This window comes from Notamacropus eugenii, chromosome 4 (genome assembly GCF_028372415.1).
Source record: "Notamacropus eugenii isolate mMacEug1 chromosome 4, mMacEug1.pri_v2, whole genome shotgun sequence".
Classification (NCBI taxonomy): Eukaryota; Metazoa; Chordata; class Mammalia; order Diprotodontia; family Macropodidae; genus Notamacropus; species Notamacropus eugenii.
In genome coordinates, this window is record NC_092875.1 from 23,337,980 (window position 1) to 23,361,312 (window position 23,333).

The following is a 23,333-nucleotide window of genomic DNA, read 5'->3' on the forward strand; positions in this document are numbered from 1 at the left end:
GGGTGCAGACTTTTGTGAGGCCAGCTACATTTTCCAGGAACTGGCAGCCCTCTCCTTGGCTTCTGTGCCATGTTGTAGGTGTGACTACATCTGGGGAGCTTTTTTCCCCTGCCCTCCAATTCCAGAGTAAACCCAACTCCTCTTAACTGCCCTCCTCTTTCCTTTTATATTTGGGGTCATGTTTTATTCCCACGTTTGTCTTATTTCTCTCTTGAGGGCCACGTTTGTGCCTTCGTGTTTGTAGCTCCTGCTACTTTGCATGTTGCTGGGCTTGTTAAAGTATCCCTCTCTAAGAAAGTTGCTCAATGAGGTTTGGGTGTTTTCTTTTTGGTTTCTGGGTTTTTAAGAACTTTGAATACCGAGGAGATCCTGCAGGTCCACAAGTCCCCGTGGCCCATCTGCTCTGTCAGTGGGGACTGTCACTTCACACAGCAAGTGCTTAATAAATGCCTTTTTGTTCACTTGCATCTTCCTGTCCTTTTAGTGGTCACTGGGCTTGGGAGCTGGAAGGGATCCCAGCCACCAACGCCTGTCCTCCTTGATCATGCACACACACACATGCACACACATGCTCTCTCTCTCTCTCTCTCTCTCTCTCTCTCTCTCTCTCTCTCTCTCTCTCTCTCTCTCTCTCTCTCATACAAACACTTGCTCACACGAGAAGGCCCTTGCCCATGGTCCCACAGGTGCAGCCAGTTCCAGTCCCCGTTTGGCCGCTCTGTCTCCTGGCTGAGCAGCTGCATGATCCGATCCCCCTGAGATCAGGTTGCGGCGTACCAGTGCAGCAGTCAGGCTGCTGGATCTCTGATCCTTTCTACAAGCCAGTGCTGCTGACCTCATTTCCATTCAGTTTTGAGCTTCTCTTAGGCTATTTCTTGCCTTGAAGCCAGGTGTGCTTCCTTCATATTCTTTTTCAGTGGAGGAGCGTCTGTGCAGTAAAGACAGAAATTAAAGCTGTGTCTGTCTTAAAGAAGCCACTTTTTTCAAGGAGTGTGATTTTTAGCTAAGAAGTAAAATTGAGCCTGGGTGGAGGATCTCCACCACGCCTGTGTATCATCTGTCCTAGATGCTGCTGCAGAGGGTGTTTGCACTTTCGGTAGCAGCTGGCTTAGAGCATCTTGGAGGACCTTCGACAGATTATGTAATGTGATTCCTATATGGAATCTGGATGTGAAAGGTCTTCTCTTCTGTACATTCATGTGCAAAAGCAGCTTGGGCTCTCACTCTCCTCATTTCAGTTGGTTGTCTCCTAAAAACAACTCTGGTCCTGTAGGGTTCTTAGCCCTTTCCTTTTTAGGTCAGCTGTAAATACAGGCTTGAGAGAAACTGAAGTCATTTGACTCCTAATTGTTTTGTCTCCCAGGAGTCTTTACATAAACCTGCATGTTGAAAGCACTTTGATGGGTGCAAATACATTTCTGAGAATAATCTGAAAGCTGTATCTCAGCCTCTTTGTTACCAAACTTGCTTCCTTTCCATGGTCAGCAGGGAGGGATCCCCGCCTGTGCTCTCGGTCTGCAGGTCCATTTCTGGATCTGCTGCTTAGTAGCTGGGTGGCCTTGGGCCAGTCACTGAAGATCTAGGAGCCTCAGTTTTCTTCAGTTGTAAAATGAGGATAATGTTTCTTTGGCTGCCTACCTTATCAAGTGCCTTTGATAAAATTGTGGGAGAGCTGGGGTAAGGAAGGCATTTGGTAGAAGTGAGCCATCAGAATTATAGTTACTGATATTTACCATAGGAAAGTCATCATCTCTTGGTGGCTAGGTGGCACCAGACGTGGAGTCAGGGAGAGTTGAGTTAACGTCCTACCTTAGACACCTTACTAGCTGAGTGATACTGGGCAAGGCATGCAACTTCTCTCCACCTCTGTTTTCATGTTTGTAAAATGGGGATGACAAAATTGCACCTGTCAGATGGTTGTGATGGTCAAATGAGATCACATGGAGAGCACTTGGCAAAAATAAAGTGCTGTATAAATCCTAGCTGTTGGATTGTCGTGTTGATGATGATGATGCAGTGGTTTAAGGAATGCTTTCTCAATGAAATAAATAGATTGGTTTGGAAATAAAATGAAATTACCCTTTACGTAAATGACCCCAAAATAAGTTACTTTTTAGTGGGAAAAAAATTTAAAAGCCCATTGTAAAGCACTCCGTAAATGCTCCTTATAAGCCAAGTCTGATTTTGGACTTGCTATGATTAGCCATGTAGAGTTTTCAAGTCAATGATGCACGGTTCTCTTAACATGTGCCAGTGTCTGTTTCAGAGAGTAGCCTTTTGGAATCTCATGAATTAGCTATGGATGCCTTGGGAGTTACTGGGGGATAAACAAGGATTTGTCACGGTCACTATGTGAGATGTGTGCTGTTTCCTTAGTTTCAGCCATGTATCCATATCCTAGAAATGCTAGTACTCCTAGGTTAAGCGCATATAGAGTGGTTTCCTTTAACATGAGGGATCCTAAGCTGCTCATTTGCCCAATTCTGCATTTTTGTGCCCATTTTTTACTTAATATGATGCCCGGTATGGTAGAAAAGGCCAGGTTGGGCAATAGAACATTTTGTATCGAATTAGCACATTCAGGTCCTGATTGCACCATGTAATTTCTTAAAGAGAGGTAGCATAGCAAAGAGTGTAAAGGAAACAGTACTAGATTTGGTTGGAGCCTGTTTCAACATCTGTAAAATGGGAAACACAAGCTGGGAAGGAGCTTCATTTTATAGATTAGGAAACTTGAGTCCTGAAAAGGGGGAATTTGAGGAAAAGTACCATAGGTAGAAAGTAGCAGAATGAAGGTCTGAGACACAGGTTATGGGATCTTAGATCTGGATCTGGCTCTGGGGGGGGGGGGGGGGGGGGGGGGGCTGCTCTGCTTCTCCATCTCCAACCCACCCTTGCACTTGCACAATCTACCTTGGAGAGGTGGTTCAAGCATTACTGATATGTCAGTGAGTGTCATTGTTATTACTGGTTCTCTTACCAATTTGTGCCTCAGTTTTCTTTTCTGCAGAATGGGTTCTTCATTAAGAAGGCCACATGTAAAGTGGCTTCTGTAAAACTGTAAAGAATCATAGAAATATCATGTATATAGCTGATATTTTGGGAGGGACCCCTCCTTTCTTGGGGAGAGTGGCATTTGGGAGGAATGATCAGATTGGTTATTCTATGAAACACTGAGTGCATTCAGCTTGCATTTCAAATCCATCTTATGTCTGTTTTTTTCCTCCACTTGCTTTTGAAATCTCTCCATCAACAAATAGTGGAAACAGTTTTTCTAGTACAATATAATGCTCCTTTTCCCATTTCATTTAACAGTTTATGAGGACATCACAGCCAGAGGAAGCAACTGTTCTCTGAATATTCTTCTTTCCAACTACGGACTTTCAGTGTTTTAGATGGCTAGCTGCCAATACTTTTTAACTCCCCTTTTCCTGGGCCTTTCCTCCAACCCTTGGGTGCAGCAGAGGGTTTTCTTCCTTTTACAGTCTGGTTTAGACGGTCAGTTCCAGTTTAGACCTTGGCATTTGTCCCAGTGCTTTGGCGATTAATAGGAGGGGAACAGGTGTGAGTTAACCAAGGAAAAGATATCTAGGCCTCCAGTAAAATTTGGGGCCCTGAGATTTTCTATGGTCCCCTTTCCCCAAACAATAATAACTCTTGTTCATAGTCCTTCATGTTTGCAAAATACTTTGAATGTATTTTAGCAGAGGAAGGAGTCTTCTACTGGGACTGGAAGACCTGAACGCTGTCGTTTCCTTGCTACTATGCCATCTTGGGCAAATTTTCCTTTTTAAACTGAGGAGTTGGATTGAGATGAGGTCTTCTGACCTGTTGTCTACTGTATATGACTCTTGGCCACCTTTTTCTTTCAGGCTCCTAGGTTTTCCTGGCACTGTTCTCTCCTGGTTCTCCTCTCTGTCCCGATTGCTCCTGGATCTTCTTGGATGCTCCCTCCCACTTTTGGAGGGCTTCCCCTCCATTCTCTTCACTTCCTCTCGTGAATTCGGGAGTAACTACATTCAGACAAAGTCTTTCCTAACCCCAGCCCTGCATTGCCAACTACTGAATATTCAGACTGGATTACTTGGCCACATCTTGGAGTCAGTATGTCAAAACAGAACTCATTCCCTGACCCCCGCATCCTCAGTCTACTTCTCTACCAAACTTACCAATGTCTGTTGAAACACCACCATTGTTTCAGTCTCCTCAATTTGTAATGTCAGCACTCTCCTCATCCCCCTTGTTCATCCAATCAGTTACCAAATCTCTGCCATTTTAACTTCCACAGCATCTCTCATGTCTGATCCCTTCCCCTCACCTCACACAGCTACCATCTTAGGTAGTTCACACTCTCATCCCCTCTTGTCTAGACTCATTACAGTGAACTCTTAGTTGGTATTCATGCCTTAAGTCTCTTTCCCACTTTATTCCATACTACACTCAGCGACCAAAGTGTCTTTTCTAATTCAATAAAATCCAGTGACATCCTGTAACCTCTAAGATTAAATAAAAAATGGGACCTTTAAAGACCTCTTCCATCCAGCTCCTCCCCTACCGCACTCTATCTTCTGTCTGCACCTTTACTATGGCTGCCCCTGGACCTGGCTTCCCAGGCTTCCTTTATGACACATCTCAAGCATCATCCTGTATACAGAGCACTGCTCTTGTCTTCCCTCACTGCACCCTGGTTGGTTATCTTGTGGTAATTGTAGATATCATGTCTATAGAATAGAAGTTCCTCCAGAGCAATGATTATTTCTGTTTGTATCTGTACAACAAATGCCTGGCACAGAGTAAACTCTTACTGTATGTTTGCTGATTGATTGGCCTTGGGGACCCCTTTCCATCCTCTTGATTTTCTGATTCTAATCTTGGAAGCTTGTCAGGTAGTTTGTATAGGTATTGTCCCCATGTCTTCTGACTCCCAGACCAATGCTCGTCGTGGAAAAAATGATTTGGGAGAGAAATGACTGATTTTTGAAACAGAATTGGTCTCTAGCCACACATGATTGCAGCTCTCAGGATGGGGAAGCTTAAGGATCTGTAACATTTGACTTGAACTGGGAGAGCTTCAGGGAGCCAGGACCCCCAGGTTGTGAGAAGGGGGCAGACTTATTCTCTGCTTTTGCAGCAGGAAGTGGCACAGGTCAGAGCATTCAGTTCAGAGAGGAGATCCAGGGTTGTTCCCCCATTAAAATCATAGAAGTGGGATTTGTGTGCTGCATGTGTGCTCATTCCTGAATGAGAACACTGGGATTTAAAAAAGTCATTTCATTCACACATTCATTCATTCACGCTACATTTATTTAAGAAAACCTTATGGTAAGATGTTCTTGTCTTTGAAATGCCCCAGAGGTGACTTTTACCTGATGATAGATTCTCTTTGTAATTCCAGTAATTTCATCCATGTACCTGTCAGGCCTTTACCAAAGGAAACCCAGCATCACTTGATAGTTTAATTATGTCTGTTTTTCTTCTTGATCTGTTATTCAAAGGTCCTCAGTAAGTCTTAGCGATGTACTGAGTGCCATGTTGGACGCTGGGAAATACAGAAAGGCCAATGGATGCGAGTGGGGCTTGCCCTTGTTGGAGATTACCTAGCTGAGAGAGAAACTGCTAAAGAACAATGCCTGGGAATGGCTGAGCAGGCTTAGATGATTGAAGGTGAGAAGGAAAGGATTGCTGACTGTGGATGGCTTCATGGAGGCTCCTGGAGAGATCTGTGAGTGATTGAGTAGCTTCTGTTTCTAATCTGTGCATGGCCCCGGTTGGCTGAGATGGGACTCAGCCTTCTTTGTTCCTAAGATGACAATCCATTGTTTATCAGGGAAATATGGTAGGAGGCCGGATTTTTTTCCATTGGAAAGCTGGTGTACAGTTTAGGTTGTTAAGTGTCTCAAGACAATGCTGTTGCTGAACATGTTTTGAGGGGTGAGGATTATCAGTATTGATTTGCACCACTAGGATAGAAAGCATGCCTGCCCTCACTTTGTGCTTTCAGATTTGTGTTAAATAGGATTGAGGATGGGAAGGGATGGAGAGATTGGCAAGGCCAGGGCAGTCACTTCTTATTTTAGGAAGTTTAATACTTTGCTCAAGGTCTCGACAGGACTGAAATTTGTCAGCATCCAGGGGCTTTCCAACACACCGGGCCTTCTGCTAGTTGGCAGAATAAGGGAAGTGGTCTGAAGCTAACTGAATTTTGCATTTAATTGTGCAATGTTCTGTTTGAGAGGCAGCCAGCCGGATCGTCATGGAAAGACCACACTGGCTTGTGGAAGTCAGGAGACCCAAGACCTTGTTTTGTTCCTCTGTGAATTAAGGACTTGTGGGAGATGACTCCTCTTTATTCTGTGGATATGTGAGTGTTCTAGGAACATGCATGTCATGTTCTGCATGGGAGACTTTCCAAGCAGCCATTTTAAGTTGATTCGATATATTATGTTGCTTTTGTAACTTTAAAGATACATTGATTAGAGAGGGGTAGGGGTAGATGGAAGTTTTAACTGTAATTAAAGTTTTAGAAATTTTACCAGTCATAATCTCCAACAATTCCACTTGGTTTAAAAGCACTTGTAATGTTAGAAGAAGCCATTGTGACTAAGGGCCCCTTTTTCTCTTCTGGATTTAAAAAACTCATTGTCCTGTTTCATGGTTCATTAACTGGACTTGACAATAAATATGCAAGTTCAGGATACATTTCCCTAACAGGAAGTGGATAGGCTAGCTGGGCCTGGTCTTTGCCCTTTCTCATATGCTAATTCAAACTTACATTCCTTCACCTCCCAATTACTCCACCTACCCCGTGTATCTAGCTATGAAGGAAGAACTTTAAGGTAATCAGTCAGCCTTTGAGGTAGTTAGAATAAATTGTGCTTGAACATCTCCGTTCTTCTTGGGCTAAGCGTGGTTATTACAGGCCTCTTTTAAGATGCAAATAATCGTAGGGAGTATTATGTCATCAATACCTTAATGTGAATTCATTGGTTACATCTTTCTGTAGTGCTGAAGGTAGGATTTGGAGGAGGTGTGAGGTGGGGTGGGAGTGGAGGGGAGAATGAATGGGACACTTAGAAGCCTGGCTGGCCAACTGGTCTAGCTCCCAGGCTCTTATGGCCAGAAGGAGCAATGGCGTTGGGGGACTGGGCTAGGACAAATTAATCCTACAAGAGTTCCTTCTCATTCCTCTGGAATAGTGTTGGGAGAAAAGAGAAGCATTTGCTTGCTTTTCACTGCAGGTGTCTGGGGTGAAAGGCTCGATAGCACTCTTCATCCCTATTGATTTACACTAGACTATGGCTTCTATGCCTCTCACCCCCATTTCTCCCCCTTTAATGCTTGCTATTGATTCTTACAGTTTCATTTTTCTCATAAGGGCTCGTTATTAATCTTCATAAATAAGTATATTAGTGCTATTGGGAAACTAAAGATTTGTTTTGCTTGCAGTTTTTTTGGTAAATGAAGACACAGAGGAGTAGCCTTTCTCTGCCTGATTTTGTATTGCATCATGCAGGTTGTTAGCATTACTGGCTGTTAAGCTATCTTCAGAGTCCAAAGAAGAACAATGCGAGATGTTGAAGGGTTTTGATAAATTGCCAAGAAGGAAAGCCTCTCATTGTTTTGACACGTTCCCCTCCATTGGGAAAATGGAAAAGTAGGGGCAGCAGAAGATAGTCTGACTAGAAGTTGGTCATTTTCAATAGTTGCCGGCCGCCTTTAGAAAAGACTAGAGCTCTCTTCCTCCATCATAATCTTTCAGGGACCAACAGCCTTTATAATCCATTTAAAAAGGGGTAGAATTAGCTGTTTCAGTCTTAAGATCACTTCTCTTAGATGACAGTGTTCCTGTCGATGTTGCACTTAAAACAAGAGCATTGGCTTCGGGGGCCAAGTTCCCTTGGAGGTGCATGCAAATGGTGATGCTCCTTTATTGGGAGCAGGAGCTCATTTCTCTCTGGAGGACATTCTTAGCACAGCCTTTGGCTTGACTAATCAACATTTCTGCGGGTTGAATTAGAAGAATAGAAAGAGACACTTTTCTTGCACTATTTTTTTTCACTCCTAATTGAAGCTTGGTTTTGTCTGATTTTAGTTTGTTTTGCTTTTAAATAGCTTCTGCTGTACTTGTTCAGGGAAAAAGGGACATCAGTTTCCAGAACCTTTCAATATAAACTACGTTCTTTGTCTTGCTTTACAGTTAGGTGATTTCAGAACTTGTTAGATACCGGACTCAGAAAAGGAGTTGTTAACGGTTTAGTGTCTGTGACAGGAGGTCTCCAGTGGAGTTCCACAGGGATCTGTGCTTGACTTAGTGCTTTTTTAAATGTTTTATCAATAATTTGATAAATTTTTTTCCATTTAAAATCAATTGATTTGATCAACAATTTAAGGTAAATGTGTAGAATTGTCAGCTCATTGAATTTGCCAGGGTGTGAGTTGAGTGGGGAGGTTGGGGCAGGGAGGTGCATCGACATTCCACAGGACAGCTGCTGGCTCCACATCCCAAAGGACCTTGGTGGACTTGGACAGCAGTCCTCCCCCTTTTGGTATCAGAACCTCTTTACTGTCTAAAAATGATTGAGGACCCCCAAGTCCTCACCAGCCCTCAGTAAGTTACAGAATAGAACTCTTCTGTGGGTGACATCCATTGGTATATGTATACTGTGGTTGTTTTTCATTTTAAACACATACTTGCAATTTGTAGTTTGGATTTCTTGAGCTGTTGCCATTGTTAGCCATTATCTGAGGCAGTTTGGTTGAATGACAGTTGTGACACAATGTGGCCTCTGAGGCTTTTGGCTTGGGCCCCTGTTTGACCCTAGAAAGGCCAGTCAGCCATCATTGTAAAATGGTACTCCCCTGAGCCCTGGGAGCCAAGTCCTTCTGAGAGCTACTATCCCTGAAGTAAAAACTTTGGGGACACTATTTGGTGTCTGGCACAGCCTCTACTTTTTAGTATGTCTTCATCAGAGGTCTCATGAACTGAGGACTTTGGGAGAATTGTAGTGGCCAGTAGTGGGAGTTGGAAATGCTCACCTGTTGACAGTTGCCCTATCTAAACAGCATGCCTGCCCTAAGGATTCCCCCTGCCCTCCCACAGCCTGGTCTATTCTCTTTAATTAGAGAGTTTTACAGGTTTGGGAAGGGGGAGGGGCAGCTGTATGGGAAGGGAATCCAAAATAAATAAAAGATGTCTGTAATACATTTTTTTCTCTGTCTGTAATACATTTTTCTCCGTGTATTCTCTCTAGACTGGTAGAATTGACAAATCGTACCCAACGGTATGTGGCCACACAGGACCTGTGCTCGACATCGACTGGTGTCCGCACAATGACCAGGTCATTGCCAGTGGTTCGGAGGATTGCACAGTGATGGTGAGTGGAAAAGCCAATTCTGAAACATTTTACGGCCTTTGGAGGTCATTCTTGCCAACCATGGAGGCCTCTGAAATAGGTGCCTTGTTTGCACTGCGCATTTCCTTTGAGGTGAAACTAGTAGCCATATTTTACATAATTATAACTTTGAATAATGCGAATTTGAGTATGTACCTGCAGATCACTGTATGGGGATCCTCATTTTCACAAATTGGCACCTGACAGCTGTAGTGCCAGTGAGCCCTCTAGGAGCCTTGAGGATGCCAGGAGAGCACGTTTAGAGATCTTCCGTGGCTGGAAGACAACATTGGGCTAAGGCATGTTCCCAAGAAGTGGGAAGGAAATACTGAGTGTTATCTTCGAGTATCACTCAGAGTAGGGATGATTCAAAGATGGTTGTGCTGGGAAATTTTTGTTCAACAAATCAGACATACCTTTATTAAAGGACCTACTGTGTACAAGATACAGTCCTAAGCACAGTGGACGAAACTGAAGTGAATCTGCCCTTGAAGAACTTAGATTCCATTGCTAGCAAAAGTTCTATGTTCTTCTCACTATCTTGTGGGTATTGTCTGTTATAGCTGAGTGGCTTTGCATGGATTTTTTTAAAAAACCTACTTTATTCTTCCTAAAACCCTTCATTTTTATGTGGGTCCCTAAAGTCTGATGACTTGACAAAAGGGTAGTGTTTGGAATACATTGAGCCTGAAGTCCAGACTGGGCCAAGTGTGGGTGAGGGGTGATTTCCTACCCCATCCCCTTCTCCAAGTATGGGAACATACCTAGAAGAGGAAAAGTGAGCGCTGTAGAGTGGGGTGCACAGCTGATGCCCACTTGCTGTGGGACCCGGGAAATCATCCTTTCCCCAAATAGTGTATTTCACGCAGTATGGGAACAATTCTTCAAGAATATGTTGATGCTGTAGATGTGTTTTCTTCCGAAATCATAGTTCCCAGGACTTTGATCTGGAAAGGGCCTTTACAAACCATCCACCTCCATCTCCTTGTATGACCAAAGATGTGCAGGGTCTGAACGGAGGTTTCCTCACTTCACGACTGTGGTGTTTAGTGTGAAAATATTTATTCAGTAAAGCAGACTTGCATAGTGAAAATAAAAAAAATCTCTAGGTCCAAAGTTCCCCAATTCCCATAGAAGCATAGAATTTTAAGAGCTGAAACAGGTCTAAGAGATGTCCCTGGCCAACTTGCTTATTTTACAGGGGAGGAGACTGAGGCCCAGCGAGGCACCATGACTGGTATCAGACAACTGGCTGGCGTCCAGATCCCCTTATTCCTAGACTTCTAGTATTTGTCATTATATGCTTCACCATTTCTTGTTCTGTGCAAAAGCTAAATAAAAATTTCCCAACTTTCCCCTGCTTTTTTCCTGAAGGTATCTTATACCCCCAGGCTTCCTAGAGGTGTGTGTACATATAGGTTCTAGCAATATATTTCAAGCCACCAAGGGCTCTCTGCTACACTAAGTTGCCAGATGTGATTCCAAGACTCTTAAATGGTTATCTGTCACCCCTTTTACATTTTTGCAAACTCCTTCTTGGCTTGCTTTAATTTTTAAAAATGTTGTTGGAATCATTTAGGCAGTAATAGATAAAGAGCCCAGAAAGCTGTCTTGGAAGAACTGAGGGTGAGGGCATGCATGCATCCTAGGGACTTGGAGTGAGGAAGCCCTCCCTGTGTTCTCATCTTGTCTCAAACACTACAGCCAGTGGGCTGTGACCTCGGGCAGTTTCCACATCTACCAACGGTGACCCCAATCCTCAGAGTACTCACTTGTCAGTGTTGTTGGCAAGTCCACATATGACCCCCCACTCAAAATGCAGTGAAGAGGTCCCCTCGTCCTCCACTTTGTGTGTACAGAACACACACTTGTCGTTCAGTAAGACCTTATTGGTTTAAATCTCGCCGGACACAGACAGAAGAGTTCCTTTGCTGTCTCGTCCATCCATTTTTCTGCATGGAGTATTTCTTAGGTAACTTCGCATGCAGTGAAGGCATGCCAGCCAAGGCTGCTGCCCTCTGGAAAACCACTTCTGTTTTACACGGGTCCTTCAAGGCAGGGTTCTGCTGGCTACAGGAAAGGTTTGTGAAGAGAGAAGGTCAGATAGAGCTAGTCAGTGCCCAGTTGGGCCAAGCTGGAAGAGAAACTCTGCCCTTCCAGATGCTGGTGAGGGCTGCCATCCCCCACTGGAGAATCGTATATGGTTCGGGGTTTGGCTCATTCATCTGATTTTTGATGAATTCCTGGCTCCATGATCCATTCTTTCCTCTATACTAAGTATCTCTTCTTTGGAGGAAGAGACCGATTGAGAGGATAGCTGTGGGAAAAGCATAGAAATCAAATAATAATCGGCCGTGCCTCAGCCTGGGGTGATTCCCAACATTTGCTTGTTTTGTGGGCTGCTGAATTGAGCTCAAGAAGTCAGGAAGCTGTGCCAACTGGCTGCAAATTTGTGTCACAGAATCACAAGTGGGTCCTCACTGCTAGCAGGCAATCCCTGTTACTCTCACCTCTAATCACTCCCTGTCAATCCTAGAAGCTTTTCTAGATCTTTTCATCCTTCCTCATCCCACCCATAATCCTACAGTTCCTCTCAAAAAGTGCTGCGCCTCCCCATTCGTAGAAAAAGACAGGCAGTCACAGAGATCCCATCCCACCAGTCGTTTTCTAGGCCTGTCTCATCCTCTGTCTTTCTGATCTTGAGCAGATCACTGCCCCTCTCTGGGCCTCAGTTTCCTCGTGTTTAAAATGAGGATGGTTAGAGTAGCTGATGGCTTTCAGTTTTACCATTATCTGATTCCGTGAAAATTCCTGTGCTTCAAGGGCCAACACACAGTACATGTGGTGTACATGGGAAATGCCCCCAGTGAATGCTGATTGAGTCAACTTGAATATTTCATTATCTTCACCTTGAAAACGTTTCCTTCAATATGATTTGATAAGAACAATCCTGGAAACGTTCACATTGATGACTGAAAGAGAATCCTCAAAATTGTTTCCGGGAATAATTTTCCTTTATTCTTCATTCATTTGTGGGAATGGGGAGAGAGAAGGACAGAATGTATGTATGATATTTCTATTCTGGGCTCTTTGTTAGTGGATGTCATGATGCCAGGAAATCCCAGTCTAGCATTGGGTTCTTTGATTTCCCAAATTCAGAAATACAGACCCACCCTCTGGAGGAAGAAATCTTTTGGTTAATTTAAGAATGCACTGACTTCTCTTCACACTTTGAAGGGAGGTTATGAAGTTAATGGATTGATCTGCAGCTGCTACAAGATGGCACATGTGTGGTTCATTCCTCCTCCAATGGAGCCACAGTCTTTAAAGATTTCTCCTTGGCTTCTCTTACTTTATATTTTAGTCATTTTTTGGAAGGGTAGTCAGAGGGTTAGTATAAAATCCAGTGGTATGTTCACAATAGGTAATTTTTGGGGAAAGGTTCAGAGAGGAAACCAGACTCTGTGTGTGTGTGTGAGAGAGAGAGAGAGGGAGAGAGAGAGAGGGAGAGAGAGAGAGAGAGAATGAGACTGGGAGAGAAGGAGGGAGAGGGAGAGGGGAGAGAGTGGCAGGCAGGAGGCGTGCATTGCCAAAAGGGATCAGCCTGGTGGAGCTTTTCGTGTATTGCTTTGAGTAATTTCCTTCTCTCCTTTATCCCTCTGACCCTGGTGGATAAAGGTCATGGCAGTGACCCCCCCAGCCATGTCTCTGGAGCATCTTCTTAATCATATTTTTCCCAAAATGGGGGTAGATTTTTAAAAATGGATTTATTCCGTGATTTTTTTCTTCCAGCTCCCCATTCTGCCACATGTGTTTTTTAAGATAGGATGGGACGTGGGTGCAGGTCAGTGACATAAAGCTGGGACAGACCCACATGGTGATCAGAGCCATGACTGACCTCATTTGCACTCTCCTCAAATTACTGGGGCTAATTACCTTGGGCATCACTAAAGTAGAACAGACAGAAGCTTTTGGACTTGAGCTGGAATGAGATATGTTCCATAGTAAAGACTTGAAGTAATGTGTTTGACGTTGGAACCAAGCTGGGGAGGAAATCCTGAACATGCTTGGTGTCCAAGCCGAAGGCGGGAGAGCAAAAGAGCGAATGCCTGCAGCCAGCGTTCTTTGGCCTGTCTAAATGCTTGTGGTTCGATTTGTGCATGCCCAGGCTTTCTAGAAGAGAGATGAAGAGAAGATCAGATTCCTGTCCTTACGGAGTTTATAATCCAGTATGTATAATAAGACAATAGTAAATAACAAATATCAGCTTCAATTTCATACGGAAGAGGGACTGACTGGGCTTGTGATCACATTAGTCTGTGGTCAGGAAGCATTTATGAAATGCTTACTGTGTACCTGGTGCACGGTGGAATAAGGGAAACAAGGGGTTCCCCTTGTCTTTTGTATGACACAATCTAAGAATGGTTTTTACATTTTTAGATACAATAAAACTTTTGTTTAAACAATGTAAAATCCGCAGTTTGCCGGGCCCTGGTATTTCCAACTTTCTCTGCACTGATAGTCTTAGTAAGTGGTTGCCCCTGGTTTCATGGCCAGTACTTCCCCAAGGTGGTGCTTGGAGAAGCGAGCCCTTCCGCTCTCAGCCTCCTCCCCTGCTGCCTCTCTCAGGCCTCAGGATTAGGCCTCCAGAAGTGCTAATAAACAGTCATTGAGCATGTGACATAGTGGTAGAATGCTGGACTCACCAGCAGGGAGACAGGTTTATCCTCCATTCCTCTGCCTCAGTTTCCTTATCTGCTGTAGTACCTCCCTCTCAAGCAAGATAACCTTTAGAAGACAGGTGTGGACAGTTGTTAACAATCACTATTGATGTCCTTCCCATTGACTTAGCCGGGCTAAAAAGGCTTCAGGTATGTGTCATCAGGCAGGAGTAACCCACCAGTCTAGATGTCAAGGTGTGATCTGTGTCAGTGCGGAGGGAACTCCCACCCATTTCATAGGTCCTTGAGCACCTGTGGTCAGCACACCTGGTCGTTGTGACTTCTAGCTGACTGTATGTTTTCCTTCCAGGGCACACGGATCCTTGTCCCCATTTGGAAGGTGAGGGAACAAGCCCAGAGCAGTGATTTGCCCAGCCTGTGGTCTGCACAAGTGGGGTTACACCTTGTACGTGGTCCAAGATCACATGGTGTGTTTTGTTTTCTGTTGTCCCATGAAGTTTGAGGCTCTGCAGTGAGGACAAAGGTGAAAAAGCCAGGGACTCCATCACGGAGGGATCGCTCTGTGTGTTAGGGGTTGTATTCAGCAAGTTCTAGATTTTCTTCCCCTGTGATTTTACCCTGTTAGCTCTTTTTCTACTATTTCTGTCAGAACTGTAAGCGTATATTTGAGAAACATAACCCATTTTAAGTACTGATTACTCTAGAAAGCCCCAGTAGCTTTTCCAGCCTGATTAAATTTGAGCACAGGGATGCAGAGACAAGTGACTATAGGCAGAGGGAGCCAGTGCGAAGAGACCACCTCCTTGGCCCTTCAGATGGGCAAGGCTGGTGATGAGGCTGGTGGCTCCTCGATTGCACAAAGCCAGCCACCTCCGAGCTAGGAACTTAGCACCAGGCCCCTGCATGCTCCTGCAAATGTTGGCTAGAAAAGTTTTTGATGCCATACAATTGAATCAGTTCTGTACAGTTTTTATGCCTCCTTACAACTTCTCCATAGGCAGCCTTGGAAGAGAAGTCAGTCTTCCAGAGATATCTTGCCCTAAGTCCTCCTGCTGGCAGCTTGAGCACCAAGGAGGCATCCTTATCTGTTTGAAGTGCTTCCACCCCTACCTCCTCAAGGGAATTGACCACCTCCCAGGGTTTGATGTTATGCCTTGTCAGATCATCTGCTGGGTCCAGTGCTCCCCTTGAGGGACACACAGAGGAAGGGGCAGGTATGTTCCTACTCATTCTACCCAAGAGGAGGCTTTGGATGATCCCAGGAGGGATGCTGAGGGGAGGTATTCTGAGAAGGTGTCATCAAGGAGGTGATAGCTAAGATGGGCCTCCGGAGGATGGGAGCCAAGCCCAAGAGACCCAATTCTTGTATTTCATTTTCCTATGGGCAGCTAGGTAGCTCAGTGGATAGAGCACTGGGCCTGGAGTCATGAAGACCTGAATTCACATCCAGCCCCAGACACTACCTGTGTGACTGTGGGCAAGTCACTTAACCCTTTTTGCTTCAGTTTTCTCACCTGTCAAATGTGCTGGAGAAGGAAATGGCAAACCACTCCAATAGCTCTGCCTAGAAAATCCCAAGTAGGGTCACGAAGACGAGGACTCAGACAAAGGTCAGCAGCATGAATTGTAGCAGCCAGGAGATGGAGTTTTGATCTGGGAAGCAAGTCACTGAGCTATATGGTGGATTAAAATATAGACTGGTCTGTTGACATGCTTCTTCCGGAAGAATGACCCTAATTGGCTTGGGGGGTGGGGGGTGGGAATGTGGCCTGACTGGGTGGAAGCCTTCTGGGACATGGTCTGGTGTCTCTGGTCTGTCAGTACTCATGTGTACTAGGGAGTTCCCAAAACGAGTGGCTCAACCCCCAAGGAAGTATGGTCCAGAACTTGGGCCCTAGGGTCCTGAGCTCTGCTCTGTGGGGGAGCACAGGCCTTCTGAGCCTGTTGTGTGACATGGACGCCTTCGATAGTCAGCCTAAGCCTGCAGAGCTCTTCTCATAGTAGTGTTTGAATATGTAAAATAAAATATAGAAGATAAGGAAACCAGTTACATTGAAATGCCCTTATCCGAGAAGGGGTTATAACAAGGTCTAGACCCCAGGTTAAGAGCCTGATTTTACAGACAAAGAACTCAGCTTTCTCTAAGCTGATCCTTAAAATCTTCTGGGCTAAGGAATTATTTTTTAAGTAAACCACAAGTATTTTCAGCCCCAAAGGGACTTTGACCTCTGCCTCAGGCTTTCAGGACCCACTTGAAATGAAAGTCCTTTTACTTCCTCCCTTTGTGTCCCTGGGGCACGCCTTTGCCTCCAGACTTGCATCTCGGGGATCCCCAGCCCTGTTTATCTGCCCTTTGTACCTTTATAAAGTGAGGGTGCTGCCTGCAGAACGTTGGCCCAAACACGGAGAACCCTGCGGGTGCGTGTAGCTCTGCTGCCACCTGGAGGAGACAGGGCGCCAGGACGAGGCCGATGTACGGTCGAGGAAGGGCTTCCTGGCTGCCCCAGTGCTGGCTTGCCCTTTTGTTCAGTCGTCTTCAGTCGTGGCCAGCTCTTCATGCCCCCGTTTGGGATTTTCTTGGCAGAGATATAGGAGGGGTTTGCCATTTCCTTCTCCAGCTCATTTTACAGATGAGGAAACTGAAGCCAGCAGGGTGAAGTGACTTGCCCAGAGTCACACAGCTAGTGAGCGTCTGAGGCCAGATTTGAACTAAGGTCTTCTTGAGTCCAGGCCCAGTGCTCTATTCACTCTGCTACCTAGCCGCCTGTACATTTGTTCTCTTCTGAACTTTACCTGCGTCTTCAGAAGAGCCCCATGACAAGTCTGATGGAGCAGTTCTCCCCAAACAGGGGTCTTGGTCAGAGCCTGGTGCACATCTTCTTGCCCTCCTGAGCAGCATGCACACTGAAGGTCTCTAGGAGGTCAGGGCAGTCTTGTCGGAGGTACACTCATGAGCTCATGAACTTGGACACCCCTGCAGTTGTTCAGACAAGGTCTGGATGATGCAGCTAATAAGCATCTGGCAAAGAATTTGAATCCAGGGCTTCCAAGTCTCAGAAGGCACGGCTCTGTGCTGCCTTCTGGGTAAGAGTGAGCACAAGATTGGGAATCAGAAGACCCACCTCCGCCTCTTGGCGGCGCTCTAGCTTTCTGAAACCACCTCAGTGGTTCATCCAGTATGTACGAAGCTGCTCTGACATTTATATTGTGTGCCATGTTGGTACAAAGGAGGCTGCACCAGGAAACAGCCTGGCAGGAGCAGGGATGCTGCAGGGCTTGCCCAGCCTGGTGGCACTGAAGAGAGAACTGAAGGGGCCATGGCAGAGGTCCCAGGTTCCTGATGGGACGTGCTCTCCAACAGGAAGCCGTTTGGGAAGAGATGGAGAGGTCAAAGGAAACTAGAGTTGGTCTTGTAAATGAATGACAAGAAACCCCACTCTTTGGGTCAAGATGGCAGGTGGGACCTGTTTTGCAGCATAACTAGAATTTAGCTGTAAAAGTAAGGAATTGCATTAACTCTAGACTTTCTCCACATTTTAGAGTGAGAGACTTTTTAGAGTAATGTTCACAAGACAATAGTAGCTCTGGAAGAGACACCTAGCAAGCTTCCCATCTGAGTACCTGCTACACCTGTCTGCAGACAAGGCCAGCTGTTTGGAACAGTTTGGAACAGCCTTAGTTATCAGCAGGGTCTTCCTTGTGTCTAAACCAAGTTGTCATGGTACTGAGAACCTCTTTCTTTAATCTCCTGGAGGCCACAGAATCGGAGGTCAGTAAGCTTGGAAGGGTGAGGTGAGGAAAATGTAGGCCAGAGAAGGATGACAGCTTGTTCACTGACTGAGTGAGCAACTGGCAGTTACTGGAGCCTTGTGAAAAATGACTGGTCCTCATTCTCCTCCTCTGTGAACCCCTGGTACCTCATTGTGGTGGTAGTGACCCTGGGCTCTTGCAGACTGGGCCTGCCTAGCAATGAGCCTAAGAGATTTCCCCAGTCCAGTCTGTTCATTCGGTCAGCTAGGGCTCATCAGGCCTACTGTGTGCTGGACTGAACTCATTAAGTATGTCAGGGAATACCTATTGTCTTGAGGTCTGCAGGGGTTTCTCTCCCAGCACCAGGCAGGCCACAGCAGTTTGTGAAGGTTCCCCCCCCCCCAACCAAGGCATTAATAGGGACTGTGATGTGCATCAGGGAGATGCAAGATTTCAAGTATCAGATTGTAAGCTCCTTGAGCCAAGGGACTGGTTTTTTCTTCTTTGTATCCCTGGCACATTTTTAATTGATTGAGGTGTAAATGAGCCATAATGCACTACTGGTAGTCGGGAGGCAATTTCTTGGTCTTTGTTTTCCTTTTAGAGCAAAGCACCGTAGTCTTGTTGTTTCTGTTACGGAAGGCTGCCCAGCGTCACCTGCAGATGTGTGTTCTTCACAGCAGGGGGGTTTGGGCCCAGTCCCGGCTCCTCTTATATGTTTATTAGTGCTTTGGTTATTTGGAGCTGGAGCTCTTGGCTGGGCAGAATGCTCCCCAGTAGGAATGAAGCAGGAAGAGGCCTTGGTGCCTTCTCGTTGAGGTGTTCTAGGACCATGGTGGCTTTTTAGAAAAGACTAACCTCGCCATATTGCTGCCTTGCCGTTGTGCTTGGCATGTTCTGAAGTGAGGTGGCATTCTGAGTTTTTCTGTTCCTTCTTTCCTTATACAGGTGTGGCAGATCCCAGAAAATGGACTCACCCTTTCCCTGACTGAACCCGTGGTGATTTTGGAAGGCCATTCCAAGAGAGTTGGCATCGTGGCATGGCATCCAACTGCACGCAACGTTCTGCTCAGTGCAGGTACATGCAGTCCTTGTGCCAGCTTTCCTGTGTGGGCATCAGGATACTGAAGCCTTTTCCCCCAGCAGTTCTCCAGGTGCAGATGGAAGGCTCCCTCCCCTTCTGGCCTGGGCCCTACTTGTTGGTCTTTGTCCTCTCTGTTCAGACCTTTAGTTCAGGATAGTACATTAGGCTGCTGTGGGTCATTAGCACTCTCAAGGCCACCTACCCCTTGTCTCTTCTTCCATCACTGCCAAAACAGGAGGCTGCACAGGGCCAAGGTTCATGGCCAAGAGAATAGACCCGGAGGAGTACAGGAAAGTTTGGGAGAAGAGGAGGGCATGAACAGGTGGGAACAGAAAGAAAGCTTCATGTAGAAAGTGGTATTCAGGATGCATCTTGAAGAAGAAGAGGGATTCTGGGAGGTGGAAGTGAGGAAAGAGGACCTGCAGCATGAGGGGCAGCCTCTCTGACTCAGGAGGGGCCGCCCTGGCCTCAGGGAGGGCGCCACAGTGTCAGGTGACAGACCTGGGTTCTCTGAGTGCGGCACACTCAGACTGACGTACCAAATGTGTGTTCAAAATGCTGGGACTGATATGAGGAAGGAATGAGGGGCAGGCGGTCCCAGCAAGGCTCCTGGGTGTGTGCATGCCGCCCCACGGGTCTGCTTTTGTACCACCACCTCTTTCAGCCTTGGTGCCTCAGTGATTCTATAGTGTCTTATGTGAATTTTTGTTGGAATATTTTTTGAGCTCTTTGGGGGGAAATAGTGTAGGAGAAAAGCATATTCTCACCAATGCTGAAAAAGAATAATTGCTGACATTTTTATGTCACTTACATGTGCCGGGTCCTGCGCTAAACCCTTACAGATATGATCTTATTTAACCTTCACAACACCCCTGGGAGCTTGGGGCTATTGTTATCCCTATTTCACAGGAAGCTGTAAAACAGGAAACTGAGGCAGGGAGAGGTGAAGTGACTTGCCCAGGGTCATGCAGGTAGTAAGTGCATGAGGCCACGTTTGAATTCAGGCCTGGTGCTCTATCTGCCTCACCACCTAGCTGCCCCTGACCATACAGGAAAACCCAGGTCATTGCTTCTCTTTAACATTGAACTGTGGAGATTTGCTTTTAGTTAGATGGACAGTCAAGGCCTGAGCAGGCAGTGGCACCCAGACTCCCTTTTTCCCAAGTCTCAGATGGGACTTTTCTGTTCTTTTCAGGTTTTGTATTATGTTGCTTAACCTTTTTTTGAGGAATGAAATGAAGAGTTCATGGGAGAGTCTTGGGAGCCTGTCCTGGGCTTGACCTAGACCCTTGGTCTAAAAAGAAGAGATGGGGTTGCATTCCAGCCGCGGTCCTGTTTTTAGTGGCCCTCTAGATCAGATGGGGGCTGGGAGCAGGTGGGTGAGTGTTGGTCTGAAGCTCCAACCCCTCTGATGAGTGGCAGAAGCTGCTGGCCAGTGCTCAGGGCTCGGCGGGTCACATTGATTCATACCGTGTTACAAAGCAGGCAAAATGCATGATGAGGGAATATGTTCTGGTCATTGCGCTGGCACGCACACTTACATCCCAACAACAGCAGATTCTCCTGCCCTTGAGCTCAATGACAACGGTTCTCGAGCGCAATGACAACAGTTCTCAAGCACTCTCCAAATACTTGTCAGTCAAGGCAACTCAGGGTTGCTTTTTTCTTGGGGCGTTGTTGTTGAACTTCCCGACAGAATAATTTTGAGGCTCTCATCCACTGTCATCCTGCTCCTTCCTCTCTCTAAAGATAAAGGTCCATGGCGAATCAAAAATCAGATGCATCGGTTTTGTCTTGCGTTCTTTCTCAGGAATAACTGATCCCAGGCCTCATTTGGGAGTGTCTTCACAGATTGAGACCCCCTTTCCCTTTACTGAGTGGCTTCAAATAGTTGTCCAGCCCCTGCGCCAGAACTACAGAATTAGAAGTGATAGGAAAAGACCTTAGACATCATCTAGTTCACACCACTCATTTTTACAGTGGGAGAAATGGAGGCACAGAACCTGGCGATGAGACTGGGGTTGGTCAGTCAGCCCCTTCAGTTCCTGTTCTGCTCAGGGCTTCTGTCAGGTGTTTAGCGGACGATGTTTCTTCCTTCAGGTTGTGACAATGCTGTCATCATCTGGAACGTGGGGACAGGGGAGGCCCTCATAAACCTGGATGACATGCACTCAGACATGATCTATAACGTGAGCTGGAACAGAAACGGCAGTCTGATATGTACGGCCTCCAAAGACAAAAAAGTCCGGGTGATTGATCCCAGGAAGCAGGAGATTGTGGCTGTGAGTACTGGGGGCTGTGACTCCGGTGCAGTGTTGGAGACAGGACTTCGTAGAGGCCCCTCTTCTGTTTTTTTCTTGCCATTTTTAATGGATAATTCCCAGTAAACAATCTCCCTTTGGTACTTTCCCATTTGAAAAGGTCAGCTAAGCTGCCTAGGATAGTGATGTCAGCCATTAGCACCAGTCATCATCATAATCCAAGCAGAGACCAGCCTGAGAGATGGCCGAGCTCTCCTCTCTCAGTCCTGTGATACAATTACGCCTCCTGGTTCTCTGCTCCAGAGCCAAGCAGACCACGGACATCCAAAGTGCTGCTGATTGGGGCACTCTCTCAGCATGCTCTTTCCTCTCTTACAGTTTAGGAAAGTCTTTTGAAGGTTTTATTCATGTCTTGTTTTTGCATTTTAATAATTTCCTATGAAGTCAACCTACCTCCCAATTGAAACTCCCCACCCCAGAGAAAACTATTTGATGGAGGAAAACCCACCCACCCCTCCAAATCCCCAGCGGAAGCCAGCTCTGGTCCATCTGGTCTCATTGAGCCCTTGTGTTGTTTGTGGTCCTCCTGGGGTCCTGCACCACTTTGTCCCAAGCTTGCTCTTGGTCTCTGAATGCCTCGCTCTACCAGCACGGTGATATTCTGTTGATTGTCTTTCTGTAGCCCAGTATGTTTAGATGTTCCCTGATTGAGGACCACTTGCTAAGACCATTCTGTTCTCTATGGGCCCTTCCTTTCTGCCTCTGACCCTCTTGGGTGGGCTTGGCCTTGTGACATTTCTGACGTGATCACAGATTGTTTCCAGAGTGGCTAGACTAATTTGCGGCAGTGTGTGACTTTCTGCCCAATCTTCCCACAGCCCTTCCACTGTGGACTATTAAACATCTTTGCCACATTTCTTGTTTAAGTTGCACTGAACGAGAGGAAACAAAGTAAACTGAGCCACCTTTTGAAAGGAATTCAGTGGTGCAATCACACGCCTTCCCCCAAGTCCACCAGGGGCTCCAGGGCAGTGTTGGGTGGTCTCCATTTTTCTAACTTGGCTGCTCCACTTTCACAAGACTTTGAATGCTAGATTGCCTCAGCAGAGCTGATTTGGATTTCTCTCTGCCATCACACCATCTTTTATGGCCAATTGGGCTTTGGCAGAGCCCTCTTCTGTTGGTCACACGTTCTCCCAGGGCAGCTGTTTGGGGGAGTGTTGTGATTTTTCTTGGTGAATGTGTTTCAGGAGAAAGAAAAGGCCCATGAAGGAGCCCGACCCATGAGAGCCATCTTTTTGGCAGACGGCAACGTCTTCACCACTGGCTTCAGTCGCATGAGTGAGCGGCAGCTTGCCCTCTGGAATCCGGTAGGACCATTCCCAGGTCTAGCATTTTGTTCAGGCATCCCTAACCCTTTTTGCATGTGTGTGTCCAGTCATGTGGTAGGTGGCATCAGTAACTAGTGGCCCTGCTTCTCACCACTGACTTAATGAGAAACCTCCTAAGTCCCCTGGTCCAGCCTCACAACATCTCCAGGAAAACAAACTCCTTGGCATCACACACTGTTTGGTCTTTATTCCATTAGCTCTTACTAGCAGAGAAAACCATGTTGGATTAGCTGAATGATGAGACCCTTTTTGCTAGTTCTGACAACATACTCATTCACCTTTGCCTGAAGACTCAGTGATGAGGAGCTCACTACCTCACACCAATGTGACTGGTCAAAGTTGGGCTCTCTGTAATGCACATGATCATAGAATTAGAAGGAACTCAAAGGCTGTCCAGTGCAGCTGACTCATTTTACAGATGAAGAAACTGAGGCTGAGGAAAGGGGAAAGGGCTCCAGGTTTCAGTCTGACTCCTTTCCTGCATGAGAACCCTGCCCTCATGCTTCCACCAGAGTCTTCTCTAGCTAAGAACATGGTCACTTAATATCAACTCTTAACCTTCTTCACATTTACTTGCAGAAAAACATGCAAGAACCCATCGCCCTTCATGAAATGGACACCAGCAATGGCGTGTTACTGCCCTTCTATGACCCTGACACCAGCATCATCTACCTGTGTGGGAAGGTAGCCAGCAGCACTGTGTGGATTGTGGTTGCTGAGCCCTGAGCTGCAGGCCAGAGGAAGTGGGCCCTCAGCTGAGGGGAGTGACAGAG

The 23,333-nt window shown here is 46.1% G+C and overlaps 1 protein-coding gene across 3 annotated transcripts in view; it reads left to right on the forward strand.

Annotated features, from left to right (window-relative positions):
• Positions 1-23,333, forward strand: part of CORO1C (coronin 1C) — a 95,300-nt gene that overhangs the window by 64,785 nt on the left and 7,182 nt on the right. For 2 of the 3 annotated variants that reach the window (XM_072600203.1, XM_072600205.1), the window contains exons 3-7: positions 9,252-9,374; positions 18,773-18,902; positions 21,009-21,190; positions 22,420-22,539; positions 23,140-23,244. In XM_072600203.1, coding sequence (XP_072456304.1) covers positions 9,252-9,374; positions 18,773-18,902; positions 21,009-21,190; positions 22,420-22,539; positions 23,140-23,244 — 660 coding nt within the window. Of the gene's footprint in view, positions 1-9,251; positions 9,375-14,423; positions 14,454-18,772; positions 18,903-21,008; positions 21,191-22,419; positions 22,540-23,139; positions 23,245-23,333 lie in introns of all 3 variants that reach the window. The other variant, XM_072600204.1, reaches the window with a different exon arrangement.